The sequence below is a fragment of the Saccopteryx leptura genome, chromosome 2, assembly GCF_036850995.1.
Source record: "Saccopteryx leptura isolate mSacLep1 chromosome 2, mSacLep1_pri_phased_curated, whole genome shotgun sequence".
NCBI lineage: Eukaryota > Metazoa > Chordata > Mammalia > Chiroptera > Emballonuridae > Saccopteryx > Saccopteryx leptura.
In genome coordinates this window covers 59,415,831-59,442,601 of record NC_089504.1, presented here as the reverse complement: position 1 = coordinate 59,442,601, position 26,771 = coordinate 59,415,831, and the positions used below count along the sequence as shown (strand labels likewise).

General features: G+C 39.4%; 2 protein-coding genes across 4 annotated transcripts in view; both read left to right on the top strand.

Annotated features, from left to right (window-relative positions):
• The window catches only part of LOC136394633 (zinc-regulated GTPase metalloprotein activator 1A), a 55,836-nt gene extending 38,543 nt beyond the window's left edge, over window positions 1-17,293 (top strand). Inside the window, exons 10-15 of one of the 3 annotated variants that reach the window (XM_066368039.1) lie at window positions 3,475-3,531; window positions 6,873-6,924; window positions 13,393-13,461; window positions 13,563-13,628; window positions 16,694-16,823; window positions 17,185-17,293. In XM_066368039.1, coding sequence (XP_066224136.1) covers window positions 3,475-3,531; window positions 6,873-6,924; window positions 13,393-13,461; window positions 13,563-13,628; window positions 16,694-16,823; window positions 17,185-17,255 — 445 coding nt within the window. In that variant the 3' untranslated portion in view covers window positions 17,256-17,293. The remainder of the gene's footprint in view (window positions 1-3,474; window positions 3,532-6,872; window positions 6,925-13,392; window positions 13,462-13,562; window positions 13,629-16,693; window positions 16,824-17,184) is intronic. The other 2 variants (XM_066368040.1, XM_066368041.1) reach the window with 2 other exon arrangements.
• Window positions 17,294-24,695: 7,402 nt separating this feature from the next.
• LOC136393001 (forkhead box protein D4-like 1) lies at window positions 24,696-26,048 on the top strand. The gene has a single exon (XM_066365678.1). It carries the CDS (start codon window positions 24,696-24,698, stop codon window positions 26,046-26,048), a length of 1,353 nt encoding a protein of 450 aa, XP_066221775.1.
• The last annotated feature ends 723 nt before the right edge of the window (window positions 26,049-26,771 follow it).

Genomic DNA, 26,771 nt, shown 5'->3' with positions numbered 1-26,771 from the left:
GAGGATTGATGTTGGATTAGGATTCTTTTCAGTGAAGATCAGAACTCTATGTAGAATTCTTACTATTAGGACATGAATCTTTTATTAAATACTTTCTAAAATAATTTGAGGCATAGCAACATAAACTTCCCAGTTTAGAAACTAGAGATTTGGTTTTAACATAGTATTAGTTGAAATTACTCTGGTGGAGGTTTTGTTATAGTGTGTGAGTGTATTTTCTTTAAATCCCTTAAGCATCCTATGGTTGACAAATTCTGACAGTAGTTAAACTGACAATAGTAAAGCTACTATAAACATGTGCAAGGAAGGCTTACCTTGAATGAATTTAAGTTAAGGAATAAGAATGGTGTGTAGCATTGTTTTATTGGTAAGACTTAGGTTGAGGCAAGTGGAAATTCTAATGGACCACATAGACTTCAGAAGGAGGAGGGGAAGATTAGGAGTGGCATTCTTTGTCAAAATTTTTTTTAAATCTTAGAGATAGGAGTGGAATGAACAGAGGAAAACCAAACTCAATTTGTTAATAATAAGTTAATCTATTCAACAAACTATTGAGCATTCTGCTAGTCGCTAGGCATTTTGTGGCATATTAAAGATTTAAGCAGAGGGTAGGGCAAAAACATTGCCCTGAAGGGATCAGTTATTTGAGGGAGACAGAAGCAAACAAGCAAAAACCAATATATCAAATATTATTAATGTAACAGGAATATTAAACACACAGGGTCCTAAAAGAACAGGAAGATAGAGGAACAATTACTCAACCCTTCTTGATGAAGAGTTATAAAATTTCAACTGTTAAAGTAATCATTGACCTGAGTCTTGTAGAATGAATAGGAGTTTTCCAGATGGATAAAGCAATGGCTTTCTAGGCCTAAGGAAGAATTTATAGTGCAGGGACCTGTGAATATTTAGCATAGCTAGAACATATGTTGCAGAGAGAAAAAGGGATATGACTGAAGAGATGGAGAACTTACCACAAAGGGTCTTGAATGCCATGATACATAGTTTGGATTTTCTCCTGTGGGCAGCAAGGAGTTAGTGAAAGATTTTAAAAGTAGTATGACTTTTGGGGAATGGATTGAATATGGTGCAGATCTTCCAAGTTAGGAAATAAAGAAAGGAGGAGCAATTTTTGGATCGGGTGGTGTTAGCAGTGGGTTTAGTACAGACGATTAGTTCAGTTTTGTAGACATTTGAGTTGCTACTGGGGAAAACATTTGGAAATTTAATTCTAGAGTTCAGGACTTAGCTATTGGATGGTATTGACAATTCATAGATCTAAAATTGGCTCCTGGCCCTGTTTGTGAGACTCACTAAACTTTGGAAAGATGACTATAGAGAAGTAGCTCCTGACCTCCCTTTTCCAACTTGGACAGCCAGAGCCCTCTTTCTTGTCATTTTCCTGTCTCTGGTCTTAAGCCATTTAAATCACTCTTACAGGTGTCCCCAAACTACGGCCCGTGGGCCGCATGTGGGCCCCCTGAGGCCATTTATCCGGCCCCCGCCACACTTCTGGAAGGGGCATCTCTTTCATTGGTGGTCAATGAGAGGAGCACTGTATGTGGTGGCCCTCCAACGGTCTGAGGAACAGTGAACTGGCCCCCTGTGTAAAAAGTTTGGGGACCCCTGCAAGTTAGACATTGGGGAAATTGAAAGCTCTTCATTGATTAGCTAGCTATTCATGACATAGGAAAAAGACGAGCTTAGAAAGTTCTTTATTTCCCCCTTTATTTTTGCTTTATTCTCTCATTTAGTTTTCACATGATGGTAATACTCTTTATTTCTATAGTATATTAGTGTCTTGAAAAATGTCTGATGTTTTTATCTTTAAAGGAGGAAGTTAAATACATTTGATGCCTTGGAAGTTAGCTTTCTAGTGAGTGGAAGAATTTATTTTTCATGGCAATAATAGATTTGAAGAAAGTCCGTGGTAACTTTCATCTGGAAGCTTAGATTTTTTCCTCTTTTACTCTCCTTTGAGAATCTGGTCCGAATACAGTGAGAGACTTTCATATTTTATTATTCTCTATGGAATTTAACTTGTACAGACCAATTGTTGATCCTGTTTGTTTTGAAAATATTAAAAGAATCTGCGTATAATGCAGGATTATTTCTAAATCTATGACATGTATTCTCAAGGGCACTGTCACAATGAAACTAGTTAATTTAGAAACGTGTTTCAAAACTGACTTTTGGTATTCACACAGTTGGCCTAAACTTTGATATTTGCACAATTGACATGTGTAAACTTTCTTAAACTGTAAGCTGTTTCCTAAGGTAAAGATAATAAACTTGGAGGAAAACTTCATTCATTTGGCACCTGTAAATATAATTATTTCCTAATTGTAATAGTGAAAAAGGAAGTATGCTTAATGATAAGGCTTTGTTCTCTTATGTAAATTGATACTCAAAAATTTCTTCATGGAGCATTTACTTCTTTGCTTAATCATTTTCCTAATTATCATCTAGAATGTCCAGAACTTGAAATACTGTTACAGTCTAGTAACATAGAACTTTGGAGTAATCTTCTTTTAATAAGATGCAAATTTGCCTGCCTTATGCCAGGATAAGCATTCATAATCTAACAGAGTACTGTTGGCACGTGTATGAGTATATGGCAGACTGTTGAGAATGAGCAAAGCAGACGCAGCTGGTCAGTCAGTCCTAAGTTAAAGGAGACAGTTTAGCTTACACGGTTACACATTTTTAAAAATCTTGAATTTGACAAAGTTTTGTTTTCCTTGTGAGAAAATTTAATAAATGATTGGCAAGTTTCTGGAATCTAATTTTGAAATTTAATTAACTGTCATTTTCTTTAAATACTCCTTCATTGTTGCTTTGCTTATAGAGAAATCACGGTCCTTGTATAAAAATTGGAACTCAATCACTAATCTTTATAAATGTATGTATCTAAACCAAACCTAATGTTAATTTTGATATGATATCCTTTTCTGACTCGAACCCTTGCTTTTCTAATAATTTGTTACTACAAATAATTCTAAAAGAAATAATGTTTATTCAGGTAGAGCACTAACTGGGAGGTTTCAGTCTTTATGCAACACCGTTCTGAAGGGGATGAAATCAAGCCACATCCTTTGGATATAGATATGGGTTCTAGAGTGAATATTTCTAATACAGTGGCTGTTGGACTCCTCACATTCTTCCACTATTACCTGTTGTATCCTGGAAGGAGGGAGAAATACAACAATTCCAAAGGTAGTGCACCTGTGCTGCTATGTTGCTGTCATTTGCTCCACGTCATTCTGTATTTTGAGTAATAAACTGCTACTTTGAAAAGTTTCAGTTCTTTAACTGATTTTTTTTTTCTGCTATAAAAATGTATTTGAAAAGCTCATAAATTTTCAGGATGAAAAGACAACTGAAAGTGAAAAACAGCAAGCTAAAAAAACTATAGATTACTGAAGAAATAACCAAGTAGCCTTGAATTTCACTGTTACACTGATTTTCTTTCAGAGTTGATCTCACTAAGGTGTTAGATCTTCATGCCTTTGACAGTCTCTCTGGAATAAGGTATGTTTCCCATATTTTGGTAAATTTGTTTTATAATGTACCTATTATTCCAAAGTTATAGGAGTTATAGGAATGATTTACAAAGTTGCACACTTGATTTAAGCTTCCTGTTATTCCTTTGACATAAAAAACCATCCTAATGATTATGCTCTTGAAAGTTTTGTTAATTGAATGGTGATCACAGTAGATTTTCCTGTAGAAATTATAGTGTAAATGGTAGTTAACTTTAGAGACTAATTTTAATATTTCTACACCAAATATATATAATAGTTTCTATGATGAAATACATAGAAAATTTTAGCTTGAGGTGTTACTACAGATACTTCCTTACCCCTTAGTGGTGGATTAGTTTCCTGCCTCTTTCCCAAAGGGAATCTTTTTTGATAAAGAAGAGAAGAATGTAAATTTCTTCCCTGGACATTAGTATCTTTTTTTTTCTAGTTATCTTAACCATTTGAAGTGTACAGTTCGGTAAATATATTCATATTATTATGGAATAGATATACAGAACTTTTTATCTTGCAAAACTAGAACTTGACACTTACTAAATGCTAGTTCTCCATTTCCCCTCCCCACTGCCCCTGGCAACCATCATTCTATTATCTGTTTCTATGACTTCGACTACTTTGATATTCATAAGTAAAATCAAATGGTATTTGTCTTATTGGAACTGGCTTATTTCACTTACTCCTTAAGATTCACCCATGTTTTAGCAATGACAGCATTTCCTTCCTTTTAAAGCCTAAATAATATTCTCCTATATGTGTAGAATGTTGCTATGAACATGGGTGTGTTAATATCTCTTCAAGATCTTGCTTTCTTTCTTTCTTTTTTTTTTTTTTTTTTGTATTTTTCTGAAGCTGGAAACGGGGAGAGACAGACAGACTCCCGCATGCGCCCGACCGGGATCCACTCGGCACGCCCACCAGGGGCGATGCTCTGCCCCTCCAGGGTGTCACTCTGCCGAGACCAGAGCCACTCTAGCGCCTGGGGCAGAGGCCAAGGAGCCATCCCCAGCGCCCGGGCCATCTTTGCTCCAATGGAGCCTTGGCTTCGGGAGGGGAAGAGAGAGACAGAGAGGAAGGGGGGGGGTGGAGAAGCAAATGGGCGCTTCTCCTATATGCCCTGGCCGGGAATCGAACCCGGGTCCCCCACACGCCAGGCCGACGCTCTACCGCTGAGCCAACCGGCCAGGGCCAAGATCCTGCTTTCAGTTCTTTTGGATATGTACTCAAAAATGAGGTTGTTGTATCCTGTGGTATTTCTATTTTTAAGTTTTTGAGGAACCACTATACTGTTCTCCATAGCAGCTGCACCATTTTACATTCCCACCAATAGGGCACAAAGGTTTTAATTTCTCTACATTGCTGCAATCTTTTTTGGAAGTAGCTATCCTAATGGGTGTGAGGTGGTAGCTCATTGTGGTTTTGACTTGCATTTTTTTATTATTAGAGATATTGAGAACTTTTTATGTATATCATATTTATGTTTAAGTACTTTGCCCATTTTTCATTCAGTTTATTTGATTTTGTTGTGGCTGAGTTATGGGAGTTTTTTGTATATTCTATGTATTAATCACTTATCAGACATATTATCTGCAAATGTTTTATTCCTTTTGCTTTGAAGTAGATGAGTCAATAAAACCTGCATATGACAGATTTCCTCTCTATACTGGAGGCAAGGAGCATCCTTATCTCTGAGACACATGGGCACCCAGAGGAATCTGATGGAGTAGGCCTTACTGAGTTTCTCCCAGTTTACTACACTGGCTCATCCTCCCCTGTCATTTTTTTTTTTTTTTTTTGTGACGGAGACAGAGAGGGACAGGGAGAGGGACAGATAGGAACAGACAGACAGGAAGGGAGAGAGATGAGAAGCATTGATTTTTTGTTGTGGCACCTTAGTTGTTCATTGATTGCTTTCTCATATGTGCCTTGACCGGGGGGCTACAGCACCTGAGTGACCCCTTGCTCAAGCCAGCAACCTTGGGTCTAAGCTGATGAGCTTTGCTCAAACCAGATGAGCCTGCGCTCAAACTGGCGACCTCAGGGTCTAAAACCTGGGTCCTCCGCGTCCCAGTCCAATGCTCTATCCACTGCACCACCACCTGGTCAGGCGTCCCCTGTCATATCTTTCTATGAGTTTCCACTCTTCATCAAACCCAGCATAAAACCACTCAGGCTTAACTATTTATTTGTATCTTCATTTCCTTATGAAGGCTCCTGTGTCATGTAAAATTTAAGTAATTGTATGCTTTCCTCCTGTTACACTTTTTTTTTCCAGTCTAATTTTCAGACCCAACCAGGGACCTGATGAGGGTATAAGAAAGCTTTTCCTCCTCTGTGTATGTTTTAGGTAGTCATCGGCTAGCAACGTTCAATATTGAATGTAGGGAAAGAGCATATGATTTGCTTAGGAACAGTTACAAAGCATTAGTGACATTTAAAGAGGTAGCTGTTTAATGTGATGCTCTGGTTAGAGCCTTTGCATAACTCTTCATTGTGCTTAGTTGAACAGAAGAAGCCATTCCTGAGCAACCAGCTGGGAAGGTTTAATCTGACATTTTTCTACTAAAATGCCCTCTCCCCAGAGTGAGAGTCATTTTCTCTAGCAGTTCCTACAAGCCTTTTCTCTTTCCTAAACTTGTTGTTACTAATTTACCTCCAGTGTTCTTCAAGGCAAAAACATCTGCAAGGTTTTAAGTTCTTCCCTCCTCCCAGCCTAACTCCATCAGTGTCTAAATGTGTGCTACAGTTGTTATGGTTATAATTTGTTATGCCATATTGATCTTCTCACTCTTTTCATATCAGAACAATGCATTTTTAAGATTCTGGCTTTTTGTCCTTCTCAAAGAACAAAACTGCCTATAGAGAAGACTTAAATTTATAAATACTGTTTATTTTTTATTAAGTAGTCATGTTCAAGGGAAAACATTTATAAAGGAAAATCTATTCTTCTAACTTTTTTTTAAGTGCCAGAATTTTCATATTAGGAAGCATGGGGAGAGATGAAATTTTGAGCAATAATAAAAATGCTTATGTATATTTTTCTAGGCCTGTATTATATCTGTTGACATGAAGAAGATCTACTGACTTAGTTAACCACACAAAATAGTGTTGCTAAAGATTAGTTTTTCTTTATATTGTGTTTGTGCATATGAATATATGTATATTTTTAAGAAAATGTCTTAAAACAATCTGCCAAGCTTTTCACTGTTAGAATATGTGAGCAACATGTGAACTATAGATTCAAGTATGGATTTTCTCTTCCTTATGTAGCTTTGTATTTCTAAGAAATGTATAAGATTAAATAAAAAGTGTATTAATCAGTCGTTTTCTCAGTTTGCAGAAAAAACTTCAGCATTTGCCAACAATACAACCTCACCTTGATCGGGTAAAAAAAATCTTAAAAACATTTTTAAAGAATCTGTTGAACTAAATTTGTTCTGTTTATGACTATTTTATTAGAACTCTTTCTAAAAATGTATTTTGGACTGTGTGGATGATTTTCATATTTGAATGCTTCTTAAAACAATAGGAACTCATTCATCTGGAGTTAAATTATTAGTTTAGAAAGTCATGCTTTCTAACTTCTCCGTTCTGTCGGTCACTCAGCATATTTGATCGGTTCTTCTGAAGGGAATCCTGCTAAAAACCAGCATGGGGTTCTACATGTAACCTATATTTAATTATGTTGAATTGACTAAGGAAAAGTTTTATGTAAGCATTCGTGGCTTTCTTAAATAAAAAATAAGGTTAATATAGCACTGTAAATTTAAACTTCTTAAGGTGTTTTTCATGCTCTAAAAGTCCTGAGATAAATATTCAAGAAGCTAGGAAAATTTTCACTGTACCCATTTTCTTTTAAGCACGTTGTAGATAGTAGAGCTTTAGGGTAACTTCTTTGTTCCATTTAAACACAGTGAAAGGGCCTGACCAGGCAGTGGCGCAGTGGATAGAGCATCGGACTGGGATGCGGAGGACCCAGGTTCGAGACCGTGAGGTCACCAGCTTGAGCACGGGCTCATCTGGTTTGAGCAAAGCTCACCAGCTTGGACCCAAGGTCACTGGCTCGAGCAAGGGGTTACTTGGTCTGCTGAAGGCCCGCGGTCAAGGCACATATGAGAAAGCAATCGATGAACAACTAAGGTGTCACAACGAAAAACTAATGATTGATGCTTCTAATCTCTTTCTGTTCCTGTCTGTCTGTCCCTATCTATCCCTCTCTCTGACTCTCTTTCTGTCTATGTAAAATAAATAAATAAATAAACACAGTGAAAGGAAAGGGACATGTGGGTGAACATTGTACCTAGTCTTCCCTCTTCTGTCTTGAAGCTGTTGCTCATTTTTTGAGTCCTTATTAATTGTAACAGCACCAAAGTAACAGCTGCCATTTGTTCATTTGTCTTTGTTTTGGCTCATATTTATACCACATTTATGGTACTTTTCTCTGAGAAACTTAATAGAATATTATCTTTACTTATCTTTAAAATGAATGAATGAGAGAAATTTAAGTTCCTAGTGGTAGAATTTTTGGGAAAACCACTGTTTACAATCTCAATATTAGTTATAAAGTGAACTTGGATTACATTCTTTTTTTTTTTTTAGTGAGAGACAGAGAGATAGAGAGAAGGAGAGATAAACAGGAAGAGAGAGAGATGAAAAGCATCAATTCTTCGTTGCGCCACCTTAGTTGTTCATTGATTGCTTTCTCATATGTGCTTTGACTGTGGGGCTACAGCAGAGCGAGTGACCCCTTGCTCAAGCCAGTTACCTTGGACTCAAGCCAGTGACCTTTGGGTTCAAGCCAGCAATCATGGGGTCATCTCTATAACCTCATGCTCAAGCCAGTGACCCTGTGCTCAAACTGGTGAGCCCTCACTCAAGCCGGATGACCCCATGCTCAAGCCGGATGAGCCCGTGTTCAAGCTGGCAACCTCAGGGTTTCGAATCTGGGTCCTCTGCATCCCAGTCCAATGCTCTATCTACAGTGCCACTGCCTGGTCAGGCTTGAATTACATTCTTAGTGACTTTCTGGGTGAAGGACATCATAGTAGAAATCATAAGGATTAAAAGATGAAGAATGTGTAGTAGTCACTTTCAAGAACTGTGATAATTGCCAGTATCTGCACCCACAGTGTCTTGAATATACCCTTATCATAGCATTTATCATGCCTTGTAGTTTGGTTGAAATGTTTTTTCCCTGGCAGAAGTCTCTAAATTCCTTAAATATAAATTCCCCATTGATAGGTATATGATGAATGCTTAGTGAATATTTGTTAAGAGAATGCAAAGCTGTGATGGGGGTAGACATCAGAATCAATTGTAGAGCTTTTAAAAATAACTTGGATACTCAGTATTGCCACACCTCATATCTCCAGGAATGGTCCTTGAGTATGTATATATTAATGTTAATGTACATTTTTAACATTTTATCTTGGAAATTTTCAAAGATACGCAAAAGTATTAAGAGTAGTACAGTGAACCCTTTGTATGCATGACCCAGTTGCAATGACCATCAACATTTTGCTGATTTTATTTAACCTGCCTTCCCAACATTTCTTTTGCTGCAGTATTACTTAAACTTTTTCCTTTAAATAGGAAGTTTCAAGCATACATTAAACTAGTATAATGAGCCTGCACATACCCATCATCATTGCTGGAATGTATTAGATCAAATCCCAGACATTGTGTCATTTCATCAGTATCTAGGGCATGTCTATTTTTTTTAAAGCTCTCCAGGAGATTCTGATACACTTTCCTGCTTTAAGATTTACAAACATAGACAGACTCTAATATTATTGTAGACAAGGGGCTATGGAATTGAGAAGCTTGAATATTTTCATTTGGTTTAGTAGATAGATCATAAAAGACTATTTTTTATATATAAAGCATACACGTTTTTAGTATACAAATATCTTCACATACATTTGCACCTGTGTAACCATCTCTACATGTACATGAACACATATCCCTAAAATTCCCACTTAGATGAAGCTATAGAAGATTTCCAAAACTGTTATGAGAATTCCTTGTGCCTCTTCCCAGGCAGCAAGCCTCCTTTGTCAGAACTAACTGACTTTATACCAAAAGTAACCTCAAAGTGGTAGATTTGTTTTTGACTGGAAGAGTAAGGGAAAGAGCAATCCAGATGTTTAAAATTGGGAATGTGAGCATACTCAAGAAGAGCAGAACTCCAGCACAGAAGTCTTAGTGAATGCTTGGTATTGAGATCCTGGTGCTGGCTTTGGTTCGCTAGGCAGAGCGGACTCGCACTGTGTGTCAGACAGTGTCAGGTAAGCTGGATCCGGGTATGGATTCGGGAGACCAAGCAGGAAGACATTGCAGAAGTTCACACACCCTGTGGTGAGTGCCTGGACCATGCTGGTTACCGTGAGAATGGAAATGGGATAAATTGAGCACTGTTTCATAGGTAGACTTGTCTGAGTAACCTTACTAAGTGGTGATGGAGCAGTAAGATGAGAGAAGTAATGGGAAACAAACCTAGAAGAACCTAGAAATGGAGAAACCTGGAAGGCAGACATTCGAGTGAAAACAACATATATTCAGCTTTGTACCTGGTGGCTGATGTCACAGTTAGAGGTTACACATGTAAAGAGGAGCAGAGGACTGGACTGCGGGGGTGCAGAGTTTGGGTTTAGCGTTTTAGTAGGCTTAGTTTTCTTGATAAAGAAAACATAGAAGTTATTGCATATTAGGTATGTTTGCAAAGAGTGGATAGCTGAGAAAAATAACCTGGTAGGTTAAAGAAAAACAAATTGAACAAACTCCTAAAATTTAGGAGTTATTCATAAATTTTATTTTAAGAACAGTATCTTATTTTGCTTTAGTTTTCTGATTTTTTCTGAGTTTGGAAAAGAAGAGTTATTTTTAGATTCAAAACAATAAAAAGGGGGGAAGCATCTGAAATGGGTAATACCTAGGACATTGTGTGTTTAATATATTAAAGTTTTATCTCTGAATGATGTTTAATGGAGTTCTGTATATTTCATGGGTTTCTTGTTTACTCCCTTAGAAGGAGGACCTGGGGTTGTGGTGTAGGAAGGTCAGTGAGAAAACCCAAGTGTCAAGCTAGGTGTAACTAATCAGTAGAGCCAGTTGTGGATTGTGAATTGACCCTCATCTTTGCCCTGGGAATTTATGGATTTCATCTTCTTTAGGGTTTGTCTGATGTGAATAGAGTTTATAGATACAGAAAATCATCTCATTTTAAAATGTTTGCCTCTTTGAGCTTCATGATGCATTGTCTTATTTTTTAAAACTTTTTCATCTCATGCTAAAGTTAATTGAACCCCTTAGAAATATTGTTATATCTCTAACCTGCAAAAAGCAATAATTATTCCCTTATATAAAATTTGTTAAGCTAAGAATAAAGCAATATTGAGTACTATATTAAAAGCCAAGTTATCCAACTTAAATAAAGTGCATTTTGAAAATTAAATTACTACTGTCATTTAAAACTGACAAATTATATTTCACTTGGTCCCCTTTTGCTGTGTATTTTAATATGATTTTCTATACATTTTGATATAGTTTGTTAGGCATTATTTATAGTGATTACTTTGAGGGGGAAAGAAGACTGTTGTTTTGTCTAAATGCATAGTATTATTCCCATAAACTTATAAAAACAAATAGTTTAAAAGCAGTGTTTAAGATTTAAATAAACACTTTTTAAAAATTGTATAAAAACACGTAACATGAGCTCTGCCCTCTTAAGAAACGTTTGTGTAATTCACTGTTCATCAGCTACATGCACAGTGTTAAAAAGCAGATTTCTAGAACATTTTCCTCTTGCATAACTGAACCTCCATACTCACTGAGGAGCAACTCTCCATTTCCCCTCTCCCCAGCCCCTGGCAACCACTGTCTACTTTCTGCTTCTATAAGTTTGACTATGTAGGTACCTCATATCAGTGGAATCATGTAGTACATGTCCTTCTGTGACTGGCTTATTTCACTTAGCATAATATCTTCAAGATTCATCCCTGCTGCAGCATGCATCAGAATTTCCTTTCTTTTAAAGGATGAAAATATTCTATTATTGCACACTGTTATAATACATTATTGTACCACATTTTCATTTATGCATTAATTTTACATTGTTTCTACCACTTGGCTATTGCACAAAATAAGTACTTGTAAAAATCTGGCACTTTAAAGTTCAATTTGAGTTGGCTTTCAGGACTCACATCTGAGCAAGAAAGTGCCTTCCTTTTTTCTTATTACTAGCAACAGTATAGACTAAATGCCCATATGTTTTGTGCTTATGATGGTCTTTAATATTTACCTAAAAAAATTTTGGTCTTTTGTATTTTCTACTTTAAGTCTGTGTGATTTTCTACTGGGGAGTAAAATTGCTGTTAAGGGTTTCAGTTCTAGGAAATGAAAAGCAGTGCTGTAGTATGTTTTTCCTGCCTGTTTTAAAGTTTGGCTTGAGCATCTTATTCTCATTATCCAAGATGGAATTTATCCTTTTTTCAGATTATGTTTTTAGCCTTTGTGAATTTTCATCATCAAGTTTGGAATTATGGATTACAGTAGAAAATGAAGGTTTGGATTTTAATTATGTGATTAGCTAGAGGAAATCTTAAGCTTCTAGTTCCTTAGCGTAGACAGTGAGAGATTTATTAAAGTCAGGAGGAAAAATAAATCTCAAAGCTAACATGCTATAAATAATGATGTCATCTTTGCCCTGGCCGGTTTGCTCAGTGGTAGAGCATCGGCCTGGCGTGCAGAAGTCCCGGGTTCGATTCCTGGCCAGGGCACAGAGGAGAAGCGTCCATCTGCTTCTCCACCCCTCCCCCTCTCCTTCCTCTCTGTCTCTCTCTTCCTCTCCTGCAGCGAGGCTCCATTGGAGCAAAGATGGCCTGGGCGCTGGGGATGGCTCCTTGGCCTCTGCCCCAGGCGCTGGAGTGGCTCTGGTCGCAACAGAGCGACGCCCCGGAGGGGCAGAGCATCGCCCCCTGGTGGGCAGAGCATCGCCCCCTGGTGGGCATGCCGGGTGGATCCCGGTCGGGCGCCTGCGGGAGTCTGTCTGACTGTCTCTCCCCGTTTCCAGCTTCAGAAAAATACAAAAAATAAAAATAAAAATAATGATGTCATCTTTAAAACCAAGGATGACACAGTATTTATTCTCAGCTTTAGGAATTATTCTCCCCTGGACATATGGTCAGAAATAAGCCAAATTATATTTATTTTTTCCAAAGAACAAAATTAAACTTTTGCATTTGAGTTTTACTCCTGGCTCTGGGTAGTTTGTTCTTCCTGAGCCTCATTTCTCCTAATTTATAAAATGGAAACAATTTTTTTATTAAACAAGATTGTTTTTAAAAGTCAATGAAAGATAAAATGAAGTGACCCAGGCAGAAGTGCCTGGCTCAGCACTTAGAGCTAATCAACTGTCTCTGTATACATAGTACTCTCCTTCTTAGCACCAGGAGGCACTGCAAAGAGTGAGTGAGTTTCTCTTTGTAATGCTAAATCCTTGACCAACCGTTCAGGATACAGAAATGGAGTTGCTGATAACAAAACTCAGCAAATACTAATGAAAAAATTACATGTAATATGTATTGTTAGGCAACATACATTTTTATGAATGTCTTCCATTTCATCTTAAAACTTGGGATTTAAAAAACATTTTTTACTATAAAAAATAATTAATTCGAAACCCTGGGCTTGCCTGGCAAGGCACATGTGAGAGTTGATGCTTCCTGCTCCTACCCCCAGCCTCTCTCTCTCTCTCTCTCTCTCTCTCTCTCTCTTCACTTCACTTCTCTAAAAAATGAATAAATAAAATAAAATAAATGTATAAAAATCATTAATTCTCTCTCTTGACTTACAGAGTATTATTACAGTCACATTTGAAGTACCAGGAAATATAAAAGAAGAAAGTCTAAATGTATTCATTCAGGTGAATGCCATATTTAACTAAGTAATGAGTTATCAACTGTATTGTTATATAGTGGTTGCTATTAGCAATGGTTAGTCTTATTCAAATATCATTTGATACAGAATCTTCTGTGGGAAAAGAATGTGAGGAACAAGGAAGATGGCTGCATGGAGGTCATACGACTAAAGGTGCTGTATACAGTTTATAGTTTTATACTTTCTGACAGAGCTCCTTTCTTGGCTGTTATATATAAAACCATATTTGGTTTTAAACAGAAGCACTGGTTTTAGTACTGATACCTTTATCTCTTTTCTTATTCCCATTGCTGGAAAGAATGTTTGGAAATCACTACATAAAGCATTATTTATTTGCACAGCTTTATTTAGTGTTGCAGCCTAAACACCCCGTGTGCTTTGAAATGTTATACTGTGCTGTCTACTCCCAGGGGTTCTGAGCAGTTACCCAGCTCATGAGCTTGACCTGTTGAAACCTCCCCTTGGCACATAGTTGAGTTAGTTAGAGAGAACTGAACGTTTTCCTGTGTTAACTTTTTCCAAGAGAGCTTCATTAACAGAGAAATAGTATTAGAAATCTTGCTGCAGCTGAACGTCATGCTTCTTGATGCTTCTGGCAGACACTAAACATTTACCACACAATAAACAGAATTATAAAAGGCTACAAGAATTCTTGCTTTGTGCTTGGAAACCCATTTTTATTACTTGACATTTGAGTATTTATGTCACAAAAGGTGTTTTTCCAGGAGGCAGTGGTTCTAGATTGCTTAACTCATCAGCAGTTATTTGAGTGTCTGTTCTTGTCTTTCCAGAAGTGCATAAACTTTTTATTATTACTGTTAGTAATTAGATTCTCCAGTTAGGGACTGGCTTGCTGGGGTCACTAGAATTACAAAGGGTGAGACCATGGAGAAACTATTTAGTTTGAGATTTCTTCAGTTCCTGTGATGGCCTTACCTGGAATTGGAGCTACAGAACAACGCAGGTGAACCTGTGTTGGGTTAAGCACAGCATAACCTTCCCTCCTGACCCTGCTGCTGCTTTATGATTGTAGCACCTGTCTATGCCATGATCCCAACTGGCCGATCTTACTTCATTCTGTAACTGGCTTTTGTTCCCTACTACTGAACAGGGGGTGGTACCTACAAAAGCAGCCATTTTGGCATTATACTAATACTGCCACCAAGACCTCTACTCAGAGTTCAGAGGCTCATTCTGTACCATCCCATTTTGGAATTTGTCCTTACATATGTGACAGCTTTTCTGCAGTTGTCCTCTTGGTTCTTCCTTTCATCTTCCTCTCATCATAACAGAGCCTGGAGCAACACAGTTTTTATCTTCACAGACTTCCTTCTCTTTCCTGTTATAAATAGCAGTCCAGTATAATCAACATATACACTGTGTCCGTAAAGTCATGGTGCACTTTTGACCGGTCACAGGAAAGCAACAAAAGATGATAGAAATGTGAAATCTGCACCAAATGAAAGGAAAACTCTCCCAGTTTCAAACATACTCAGTGCAGTTCGATGTGGGCTCACGCACAGGTTTTTTTAGGGCTCCTTAGGTAGCTATCCCGTATAGCCTCTACAGACTCGTCACTGACTGATGGCCTACCAGAACGGGGTTTCTCCACCAAACTGCTGGTTTCCTTCAACTGCTTATCCCACCGAGTAATGTTATTTCTATGTGGTAGCACTTCATTATAAATGTGCCGATATTCACATTGCACTTTGGTCATGGATTCAAATTTAGTGAGCCATAGAACACACTGAACTTTCCTCTGTACCGTCCACATCTTGACTGGCATGGCTGTGGGCTGCTTCGCTGTATACACGGTGTTATGTCATCATCTGTGCATGCACACATGCTGCCACATCATCCTACAGAAAATGGGAGGGTTTTCCTTTTATTTGGTGCAGATTTCACATTTCTATCGTCTTTTGTTGCTTTCCTGTGACTGGTCAAAAGTGCACCAGGACTTTACGGACACACTGTATAATCAACACTAGTAACAGCTAATATTTCCAAGTCTTGATACAAAACTGATGCTTAGGTAATTCTTTCGAAGGAGTTTCAAATTCAAAAAGCAGAAAACAAGTCATTATATATTGTACACCGTAAATTATAATAATATTGTTCTTTTTTTTTTACAGGGACAGAAAGAGAGTCAGTGAGAGGGGGATAGATAGGGACAGACAGGAACGGAGAGAGAGATGAGAAGCATCAATCATCAGTTTTTTGTTGTGACACCTTAGTTGCTCATTGATTGCTTTCTCATATGTGCCTTGACTGTGGGCTACAGCAGACTGAGTAACCCCTTGCTCAAGCTAGAGACCTTGGGTCCAAGCTGGTGAGCCCTTTTGCTCAAGCCAGATGAGCCCGCGCTCAAGCTGGCGACCTCAGGGTCTCAGACCTGGGTCCTCTGCATCCCAGTCCGACACTCTATCCACTGTGCCACCGCCTGATCAGGCAAATTATAACAATATTATATGTAAGTTATATCTCAGTAAAAATGGAGAAAAGAACCAGAAAACAACTGGGTATAGGCAGAGAAAAACTAGAAGAACATACACCCAAAATAAATAAATACACCAAAAGGCCACAAAAATTGTGTGGTGGTGACTATTAGTGATTTGTCTTTTACTATTTCTCAATCTATATTAATTTTATAATAAATATGTGTAACAAACATTTCAGAGAAATGATTTAATTTCTGTAGGAGTCAGTTTCTTAGATAATTTATTTCTCATTTCTGCAAAACAATATAAAATGATCTTTTAGCAGGTAAATATAAGATTTTCTGTATTTCATTATAATCTACTCCATTTGTTGCAACTCATTCAAAACAAATTGTCACCAAAATCTTTTAACTTGTAAAATTTTCCCACTAAAATTGTGAAACGTATAAAATTCTTAAAAGTAGCATAATCAGTAGAATCTGATATATGATGTTTTATTATCTTGTTTCAGTTTTTTGTTGTGATAACACTGAAGGAACATCCTAATATATATATTAATTTTGTCAGAAAAAAGTTAATGAGCAAAATTTTTTAAAAGTTGGAGGTTTTAAGAAACGATTTCTTTAATGCACAAATAACTGGAAATAAGAAATGTTAACAGCATCTTTTTATGAGTTTGTATTTTGAAAAGGAATAGGAAAAATGAATCCATTGACATCAGTGCTTGATTTCTGCATCTAAGTTCAAATTGAGGCTGACTGGTCATTTTCCTCTGAGCAGGGACTGGTGTCAATCAAAGACAAACCACAGCAAGTGATTGTCCAAGGTATCCATGAGCTGTATGAGCTGGAAGAGACTCCAGTGAGCTGGAGAGATGACACTGAGAGGACAAATCGGTTGGTTCTTATTGGTAAGTTACAAACAGTTAAATTTCTAAAGCAAAGCAGGAAATATATTTGAAAAAAATACAATGTGCTAATAAGCAGTATTAACCAACCAGAACCCCTTTTTTAAACCTAAAAACACTTGTGTTTAATGTATTTGTTTTAATCATGTGATAACATTGGACCTTTTACTCTTCAAACAACTTTAGAAAAGTGATTAATCCAAGTTTCAGTTGGGTTCTGAGGGATTTAACTAGAAAGTTGAGAACTCAATTACTATTTAAATTTCTGAAAACTCATCAAGCTTTTAATGATCTAGAATTGATAGGTAAACTGTGTCATTTTAATAAGCATAGTATAATCACACCATATTTTGTTCTCTTGCAGGCAGAAATTTAGATAAGGATATCCTTAAACAACTATTCATGGCTACTGTGACAGAAACAGAAAAGCGATGAACAACATTTTAAAGAAGATCAATTTGTCAATAACAGAAGCATTCTTATCAAAAGGATTGGGTGATAATATTAGGAATGAGTTTCTTACTGGATCTTTGCATTACTTCCTGTTATGAATTCCGGTATATGTTAAATTATATTTATTTTATAGACTACATAAAATATAGTATATCAGTATTGTAAAACATTTGACATTTTTACAATAAAATACAATATTCTCTGAAGTGTTTCTTTTTTAATAGAGGTTCAGAAAAATATCAGATTGGCTTTGGAGCTTACATATGCTGAGCTTCTCATCCATGGAAGTTATTTATAATAATGGTGGTAAAACTTCAACATTGTTGTTTCCTTTAGAACTTCAGCTTATTGCATAAAAAATTTTTATTAAAAAAAAATTGAAAGCAAATAATGTCACCATTTTATTATAAAATTAAAGGTTGTGGCTATAGGTGGAAGAAATCTGAATCAAATAAATTAATTGGAACCATCTCTTATTTTTAATTAATTCTAAGCCTTTCTGATAGTGTAAAGAAACCTCAGCCATTCACTTTGTAATATATTTAGAGGATTCATATTATAGAGCTTTTAATTTTAAGTACATTTTACTACTGGTATTAAATTCATCTTGTTTTTTATTTAAGTTTTAACATAAACTGATGGTGACGAGGTATAAACTGTCAGGTATAACTGCAGAGAACTTGATAATTCAACAATCTTTAATTTTCTCCTATTCTTACTACAGACAAGGTCAGCATTAACAATATTCACATTGTAGGTGAATACCATTAGATGGAATTTCATGAAGAACTTTCCCAAACTAATAGTTGTTAAAGATTGGAGAAAGCTATCAAAATGCCATTTTGAATTTATTTCAGGATTTTAAATAAAAGAATTGCATCTGTGTATCTTGAATGGTTCGTGTTTGGAAGCAGGTCAAAAGCATATAATGACATCAGAGTAGTGGCAGTGTGAGGGATACTCCTGATCTCTCCCCTTGAAATTTCAACAAATTGAATAACTATAATGCAGCAAAGGAACCCCAGCTAGACTTGCAGGTGCACCTGAAAGAGCCATGCACTGAATGGACTAAAGGTGGGACAGGTTGAAAAGGGAGGTGGAAGATAAAATGCACTCATGGTCTGCTCTGGAGAGGAGACAAACATGGAGTGACTTTTTTTTTTCTCTGCTGGAATACAGGGAGGAGAGACGCTTTGGCTGTCTGGGTTTTATCTGAGGGGTATGGAGAGGGAAATCTGGAGTGACTGAGTCTCCTTCCAGGAGGAATGGTGAGTTAGAGAGGCAGAGGGGAAGAAATTAAACCAAAGCCATGGCTGAGTGCAGGGTCACCACCAGCATTTCTGTGGTCTGCCTGCCGCCCACACTTGGCAGAGACAAAGAAAACTAAGGTGCAGCCCCCCCCCCCAGCCTCTCAGATGCCACCTCACGGTTTGCAGAGTGGCAGAGACAAGCCCCATGGCTAGCTCTCCAGAGCCACTCTCTTCCCTGAAGAGCAGAGGTGCTCTGCATTTGGTCCCCTGATCTGTTCAGACATGGGGAGGAGTGCTTAGAGGCCTGAGATCACCACTGCTAGAGCTGTAAAGCCAGAAAGCTGAAGCCAGAAAGCCCTCACAACGTGCCCCACCCACCAATGTGACTGCGGCCCTGCCTACATCACTACAACAGCAACCTTTCAGCAGAGGGCAGCCCAGGAATTTCACAGAGCTAAAACTTGTAATACAGCAATATCTACTGGAAGAGAAAAGGAACCTCTCAAAACCAAAATTTATTTTTCCTTTTTTTATCCATTTTTTTTATTATTCCTTTTTTCTTGTTTGAATATTATTTTCCTTAATTTTTATATTTTTTTCTTATTTTTTTAGTGTCTTGTTTGTATTTGACTTTTTTTGGTTTCTTTTTTACTTGATATTTTTTAAAACTTTTATATTTTTATTTTTTAATTTTTAAGTTGTTTTTGTTAGAGTTTCTTAAAAACACCACTCAAATTCCATCAAGGAAGAAATAAAATACCATGGCTATACAAGACAGATGTAGCTCAGAAAGAAAATGAAAAATCTTCAGAAAAAATATCTTAATCACATGGAAACCTTGCAGTTAAATGATATTCAAAATTGAAGTTCTGAAAATATTCAACAAGATGCAAGAAAACACCAATAGGCAAAGTAATGAGCTCACCATGGAGATTGAAACTCTAAAAACATGAAGAGTTCAATACATGAATTGAAAACTGAAGTAGCAAGCTTAGCTAATAGAACAAGACAGATAGAAGACAGGCAAGTGACATTGAAGACAGGCAAGTAGAGATGCTACAGAGAGAAGAGGAGAGACTCACAAGTTTAAAAAACAGCTCTACAAAAATTGTCTGACTCTGTCAGAAAGAGCAATATAACAATAATGGGTATATCAGAAGAAGAAGAGAGAGAGATAAGGGAATGGAGAGCCTATTCAAACAAATAATTGATGAGACTTTCCCAAGCCTATGGAGAGAGTTAGAGCCTTGAATCCAAGAAGCAAACAGAACGCCAAGTTACCTCAACCAAAACAAATTTACTCCAAGGCACATCGTAATAAAATTGTCAAAAATCAATGACAAAGAAAGGATCCTCCAGGCAGATAGGGAAAAGAAGAACATAACATATAAAGGAAAGCCCATTAGGGTATCATCAGACTTCTCAACAGAAACCCTACAAGCCAGAAGAGAGTGGACCCAAACATTCAAAGTACTGAAAGGGAGGAATTACCAGTCAAGAATACTATATCCTTCCAAGTTATCCTTCAAATATGAAGGAAAAATAGAAACTTTTGCAGACATACAGAAACTGAGGGAATTTATCACCAGAAAACCCCCATTGCAGGAAATACTCAAAGGGATTATTCGACCAGACACAAAGAACAAAACAAAACTTCAAGTAAAAGCTCCAACAAGGTCACAATAAAAAGGAAGCAGGTCAATGTCCCTTTGCCTGTATTCTATATCTTTTATATATAACTTCTCTGTTTTCATCCATTTGCCTCCTGAATCCATTCATTGAGAAAATACCCATATTTTGTGACAGCATATTGCCCAATAAATCAGCTGATATTTGAGTCAGAGCTGCGCTTTAATTCTAGCTCTGCTGCATTTTGGCTGTGTAATCTGGGGCAAAGTATTTTCACCAAGATTATTTATGAAGTCAACAGTGATAATGTCAACCATTCAAGGTCTGTTGTTTTGTTTGTTTTTGTCGTTGTTTGTTTTGTTTTTTTAATTGAGAGCAGGGGAGGCAGAGAGACTCCCACATGCAACCTGATCTGGCTCCACCAGCAAGCCCCTATGGAGTGGTGCTTCATTGATTGGCAATCTGAACTGTTTTTAGCTCCTGAGGCAGAGACCATTGGAGCCATCCTCAGCCCCTGGGCAAGCTCAATCTTGAATTTATCAATTGAATCAATCGATTGAGCTCTGGCTGCCAGGGGAGAGAGGGGTGGAGAAGCAGGTGGTCTCTTCTCCTGTGTGCTCTGACTAGGAATTGAGCTCAGGACACCCTCATGCTGGGCAGATGCTCTACTACTGAGCCAACCAGCCAGGGCCTAAAGTTTTTGATTCTTAAGGAAACACTAAAGATTTGATGGGACTGGACAGTAAGAGTTCCGTTCCTTTTTTTAGAGTGACATGCCATAATGGAGTCTTTTCAAAGCATTCAATTTAGTTTTTATTGATACAGCTCTTTTTAATATATTGATATATTTTGTATAACAACTTTATTTAGATACAATTCTTTTGTGTGTGTGTGACAGAGACAGAGAGGGACAGACAGGGAAAGACAGGCTAGAAGGGAGAGAGATGAGAAGCATCAATTTTTTATTGCAGAACCTTAGTTCTTCATTGATTACTTTCTCGTATGTGCCTTGACCCAGGGGCTACAGCACAGCTAGTGACCCCTTGCTCAATCCAGCAACCTTGGGCTCAAGCCATTGACCATGAGTTCATGTCTATGATCCCACACTCAAGCCAGTAACCCTGCGCTCAAGCTGGTGAGCCTGGGCTCAAGCTAGTGACCTTGATGTTTCGAAACTGGATCAGCCATGTCCCAGTCTGTAGCTCTATCAACTTCACCACCACCTGATCAGACTAGATACAATTCATATACAGTAATTTAATATACCTTACTCCTAAAAGAAACCCTGTATCCATTAGCAGTTATTCCAATTTCTCCCAGCAAGTGCTAGTCTATTTTCTATGTCTCTATAGGTGTTCAGTTTAGGACTCCTTTCATTTACTTTAATGTTTTCATGACTTACCATGTTGTAGCTTGTATCAGCACTTTGTCCCTTTTAATTGCTAAATAAATTCTATTTATATACACATTTTGTTTATCTACTCCTTAGTGATGGACATTTAAGTTTTTACCTTTTGGCTGTGATGTCCTTTTTATTATGTTTATTTTTTTCAATAGAATGTGTTTTTCATAACAGTTTTAGATTTACAAAAAAAATTGAGCAGATAGTGAAAAAGAGTTCTCATACATCACCCCCCTCACACACACACAGTTAACATCTTACAGTAGTATGGTACATTTGTTACATTAGTGAACCAATATTGATACAGTATTATTAACAAGTCTACAGTTTTTTCAGATATCCTTATATTTTACCTAATGTTCTTTTTCTTTTCCAGGATCCTATTCAGGATTCAATGTTACATTCAGTAGTCATGTCTCCTAGACTCTTCTTGGCTGTGACAGTCTCTTAAACTTTACTTGTTTTGGTAACATGGGTCATTTTGAGAAGTACTGATCAGGAACATAGTATGCTCTTCTTTTTGAGTTCGTGTCTTTTTCCCATGATTAGATTGAGACCTGGGGGAGAAAGATCATGGAGTGTCATTTTCATCACATCGTATCAAGGGGATATATTATCAACATGATTTATGTCTGTTTTTGTTGACATGGATCACTGACCATCTGGCTGAAGTAGTGTGTGTGGTTTCCCCACTGTACAGTTTAAATTACTCCTTCCACCCCTTTCCACGCTGTCCTTCCTGGAAGGAAGTCACTATGTGCTGTGTCCAATAAAGGAGTGGGGAGCTATACTTCCTCAAGGGCTGAGTAACTACCTCATTTATTTGGAGTTCTTCTACAAGGGAGGTTTGCTTTCCCCCTCCTTATTAATTAACTGAATCCTTTATTTTTATCAGTGTGGATATAGGGGTATTTATTTTAAACTTTGGGTTATAATCCAATACCACTTCATTTTGTTTAAACTGTCCCAATTTTGGCTATTGGGAGTTTTTTCCATTGTCTCCTATGTGCCCTTTGACATACCCCCCTAGATTTTTTCTTTCTGAGTGTGTTCCACCTCCTCCCTTTCATTTTTAAATAACCCTAATCCCAATAGAAGTTGACTGTAGGAAAACTAACAATACTCCCTTTCCCAAGTAATTCTGATTTCTATGCCAAAATCTATGCCTTACCTGCAGGGGGTTGAGAGGGGAGGATCTGGGAATCTAAAGTTGAATAAAACATCTGTTCTGCCCTCCAGAATGTCATTTAGTAGATCACATATGTGTTAATGGGTTTCAGACACAAATATATTACTCAAAATCTTCTGTTATTTGTTCTACTTTAAATTACATATAACTGGGAAGCCTTACTAGTTAAACACTTCTGGGGTAAAGATAGCTGTTTACAAAATTCTATCCTGAAGACATACCTTAAATTACTTTTTATCCTGAAGGTACTAAACTACTTTTAAATTATATTTTGACCTTTTAGCTGGCTTCTGACTTTTGGCTAAAAAGTCACTATTTTACAAACATTAATGGAAGATTTATTATGTGACAATCAATGGCATAATACAATATTCTTTTATGCTGCATTTTTATTAGATGCCACCTCAACTTCTTTTTATAAGTATGTGGGTTTTAAATTATGAGGATATACTGTGACTTAGTATTTTACCATAAGATTCCTATTTATATAACACATTAAGTTATATTCTACTGGACTGCTACTTTATCAGTTGATTTAAAAGTAGCCATCTAAAATCTTGTTACCTCCAAAGATGTCAAGTGAGTTAAATAAAGCTTCTCTGTCATATCACTCCTCTCCCATGTGAGTAATGAATGACAGCCAGTGACTAAAACTGCAGCCTCTCCTTGCCTCACTTGTTTTGTTATTTATTATTAATGTGTTTGTTATTATAATTATTTATTAGTATTTATTATATTTATATGGCTTAATGTGGTGGGGTTTTTTTGTGTTTCCTTTTCTGAATGAGGGTGGGGGATAGAGGGAGAGAGGATCTCCTCACATCCTGGGTGCATCTCTTTAAGGTATAAAGCCATTTTGTGAAAACAAGATATTTCAAACTAGGTCTATACTGATTAGTCTGTGGCTAATTTAACTAAATAAATTTAGTTGGTTGTGGTCACTAAAAAAGAAAAATATTGATTACACTAGTGTAAGTGTATTTTATGAAACTCAATTTAGTTATATACACATCTGTATATGTGTAATTGTGTTGTAAAGTGCATTTCCTACTGTGATTAACTTTCAAAAAAGTTGGGAGAATCGCTGCTGAAGGGGGCTTTCCTCCAGCCTCCTGCTTGCCCTCTGCTCTGACTTCCCACCATTTAGTGCCAGGACATTTCAGCCTTTTCTGGACACTTGAGTCTGGGAGAACATTTTGGGAAGCTGGTATGGGAGTGGTAGGAACAACGCAACAGCCCTTCACCACCCCCTGAGCTTGGGGATATAGTTAGAACATTTAAAATGTTTCAGCTCATCATTCTGGATTAGGACAGTATCCATCAATGAAAATGGGCGATGAACCAGCTACAAAACATGAAAACATAATCGTATTTACACATTCTTTGACAAACACCATATACATTTCAGTGGCCCCCTTCTGTCCTCCAGGAGAGAGGCCTGAATATAGCAGTGATAGTTGATGGTTGGGTATCATATTTTTCTACCCTCTTTTTACTTGCGCAGTTTTAAAAGCACATTAACAGAGCCTATGGAACTCCGGGCGCGACCCGCTGGCTAACCTGAGGAGCGGAGCATCTTCCCTGGTGGCGGGTGGGTGAATGGAGGAGGAGGCTGGAGGCTCTTCCCGGGCAGGCTAATGCGCAGAGGACCGTCATCATTGGATTGCGTGGCGAGGAAATGGGAGCGCTCTGAGGTAGGACAAGAAGTGGTATAAAGGGGCGGGAGAGTCTATCACACAGAGACTCCTGGAAGCTTTCTTTAATAAAAGGCAAAGTGCGTCTTTGCTGGATTTGGGTGTTGTAAAGGAGGAGAAATCGGAAGTCAAGAACACCTACAAGAGTCACCAGGACTGTTCCTACATCTTGGAACACTCTAACCCTGGCATCCAGCCCAGCCCTACTGCAAGACAGGTGAGCGGCTGCCACCTTCCCTGCTCGCGGCCACCTCCTCCATGAACTTGCCGAGAGCTGAGCGTCTTCCCTCCACACCGCCATGCAGACTCCAGGGCTCCGAAGGGGCAGATGGCGAGATCGATATCCTGGGAGAGGAGGAACATGAAGACGAGGAGGAGGAAGAGGACGACGAGGAGGCGGAGGAGAGTCCACAGTTCCTAGAGCAGCCGCACCGGCTGGAGCCGCAGGGGGCGCCGCAGGGCAGCGCGCGGCCCCGAGAGCGCAGCGAGAGCAACGGCCACCCGAGCGGTTCCCCCGAGTTTGGTACCAAGTTCGGGGCCTCGCCGGTGTCCGCGGCGGCCTCTGGGGACGCTCCGCAGCCCGCAAAGCCCCCGTACTCCTACATCGCGCTCATCACCATGGCCATCCTGCAGAGTCCGCACAAGCGCCTCACGCTCAGCGGCATCTGCGCCTTCATCAGCGGCCGCTTCCCCTACTACCGCCACAAGTTCCCCGCCTGGCAGAACAGCATCCGCCACAACCTCTCCCTCAACGACTGCTTCATCAAGATCCCCCGGGAGCCCGGCCACCCCGGCAAGGGCCACTACTGGAGCCTGGACCCCGCCTCCCAGGACATGTTCGACAACGGCAGCTTCCTCCGGCGCAGGAAGCGCTTCAAGCGACACCACGCTCCCCCGGGAGCCCACCTGCACCACCCCTTCCCCCTGCCCACAGCCCCCGCCGTCCTGCACAGCCCCTACCCGGGACTGCTGCTCGGGCCCCCGGCCGCGCGGCAGCTGGTCCCCCGCCCCGCCCCCGCCGCCGCCCCCGGGAGCCGCCCGTGCGCTCTGCTGCACCCGCACCCCATTCGCTACCTGCTGCTCTCCGCCCCTGCCTGCTCGGAGGTTCCCAGGAAAGCGCCAGGCGCGGACCTGGTGACTCCTGGCGCCGCACTTCCAGTGGTGCAGCCCTCACTGGGCTCCCAGCCTTGGGAGGAGGAGAAGGGGCGTGCACCGCGGCCCGGAGGCGGATGCACCTCCTTCAGCATCGAGAGCATCATGCAAGGGGTCCGAGAAGGGGGTACAGGGACCGCGCAGCGTCTGTCCCCGACCCCGTGGGGCTACTGTCGCCTACTACAGCTCCCGTCGTGCCAGCTGCGTACCCAGGCCGCTGCTCCCTGGTTCCACCTGTCCGCAGCCGCTTCCGCTACCCGGACGATGTTGCAGCAGCAGCAGCAGCAGCAGCAGCAGCAGCAGCAGCAGCAGCAGCAGCAGCAGCAAGAGGACTGTACCAGCAAAGGCGCGCTGCTGGGCCGGCACCTGTCCGCAGCCGCAGCGCTGCTGGCGTGGCAGCCCGGAGCAGAGGGCTCCAGGCCAAAGTCAGGAGCAGAGGGGACTCCGTCGGCATTTTGAGTATCAGCTACCCCCGCCCTGGCGCCAGCTCCGGGGCGAACCTGGAACCAAGCTGGGAGGCAGAGAGACCCGAGTCCGGCTCTCCGCCGTGCCTGTCCTGGCGCCAACTCCGGGCGAACCTGGAACCAAGCTGGGGGGCAGAGAGACCCGGGTCCCGCTCTCCGCCGCGCCTGTCCTGGCGCACTTCAGCTTGCTCGGCCCGGACGAGGTGTATTCATTAGCATCCTGCAGCAAAACAACCACTAATTTCGGTTCGCTACGAAATATTTACAAAGGAAAAGCTGGGTCAAGTTGCTTAGGCAACATCAACTTAAACCTCCCATGGTGTCAAGTTTCCCCTTTTCTTTTCCAGCCTCCATTTGTGATTTGCAGGGCTTTTCCGATTTGCACATTTCCAGAAGAACTGTGAACGTGAGTGGGCGTTTTGTTTTGGTGTGAAAAGAAAAACAAAGATACAACGTCCAATGCACAGCAGTTTCCCCTTCTCCACTCCCTAGGAACTGCAAGTGTTATTCCCAAGTCCAGTACAAAGTGCTCATGTTCTTGTTGTCTTCATGAAATCAATGTGTAATATAAGAGGAATTTTAATTTCGGAGCATTTATTTCTGATCTGTGTGTCTGATGTGCCAACTTCCATGAAGAGTTGTTAAAATTAAACCTGGCTATGTAGACTAAATAAAGCGCTAAATTATTACACGACATTGGTTATTTCACATTCTCATT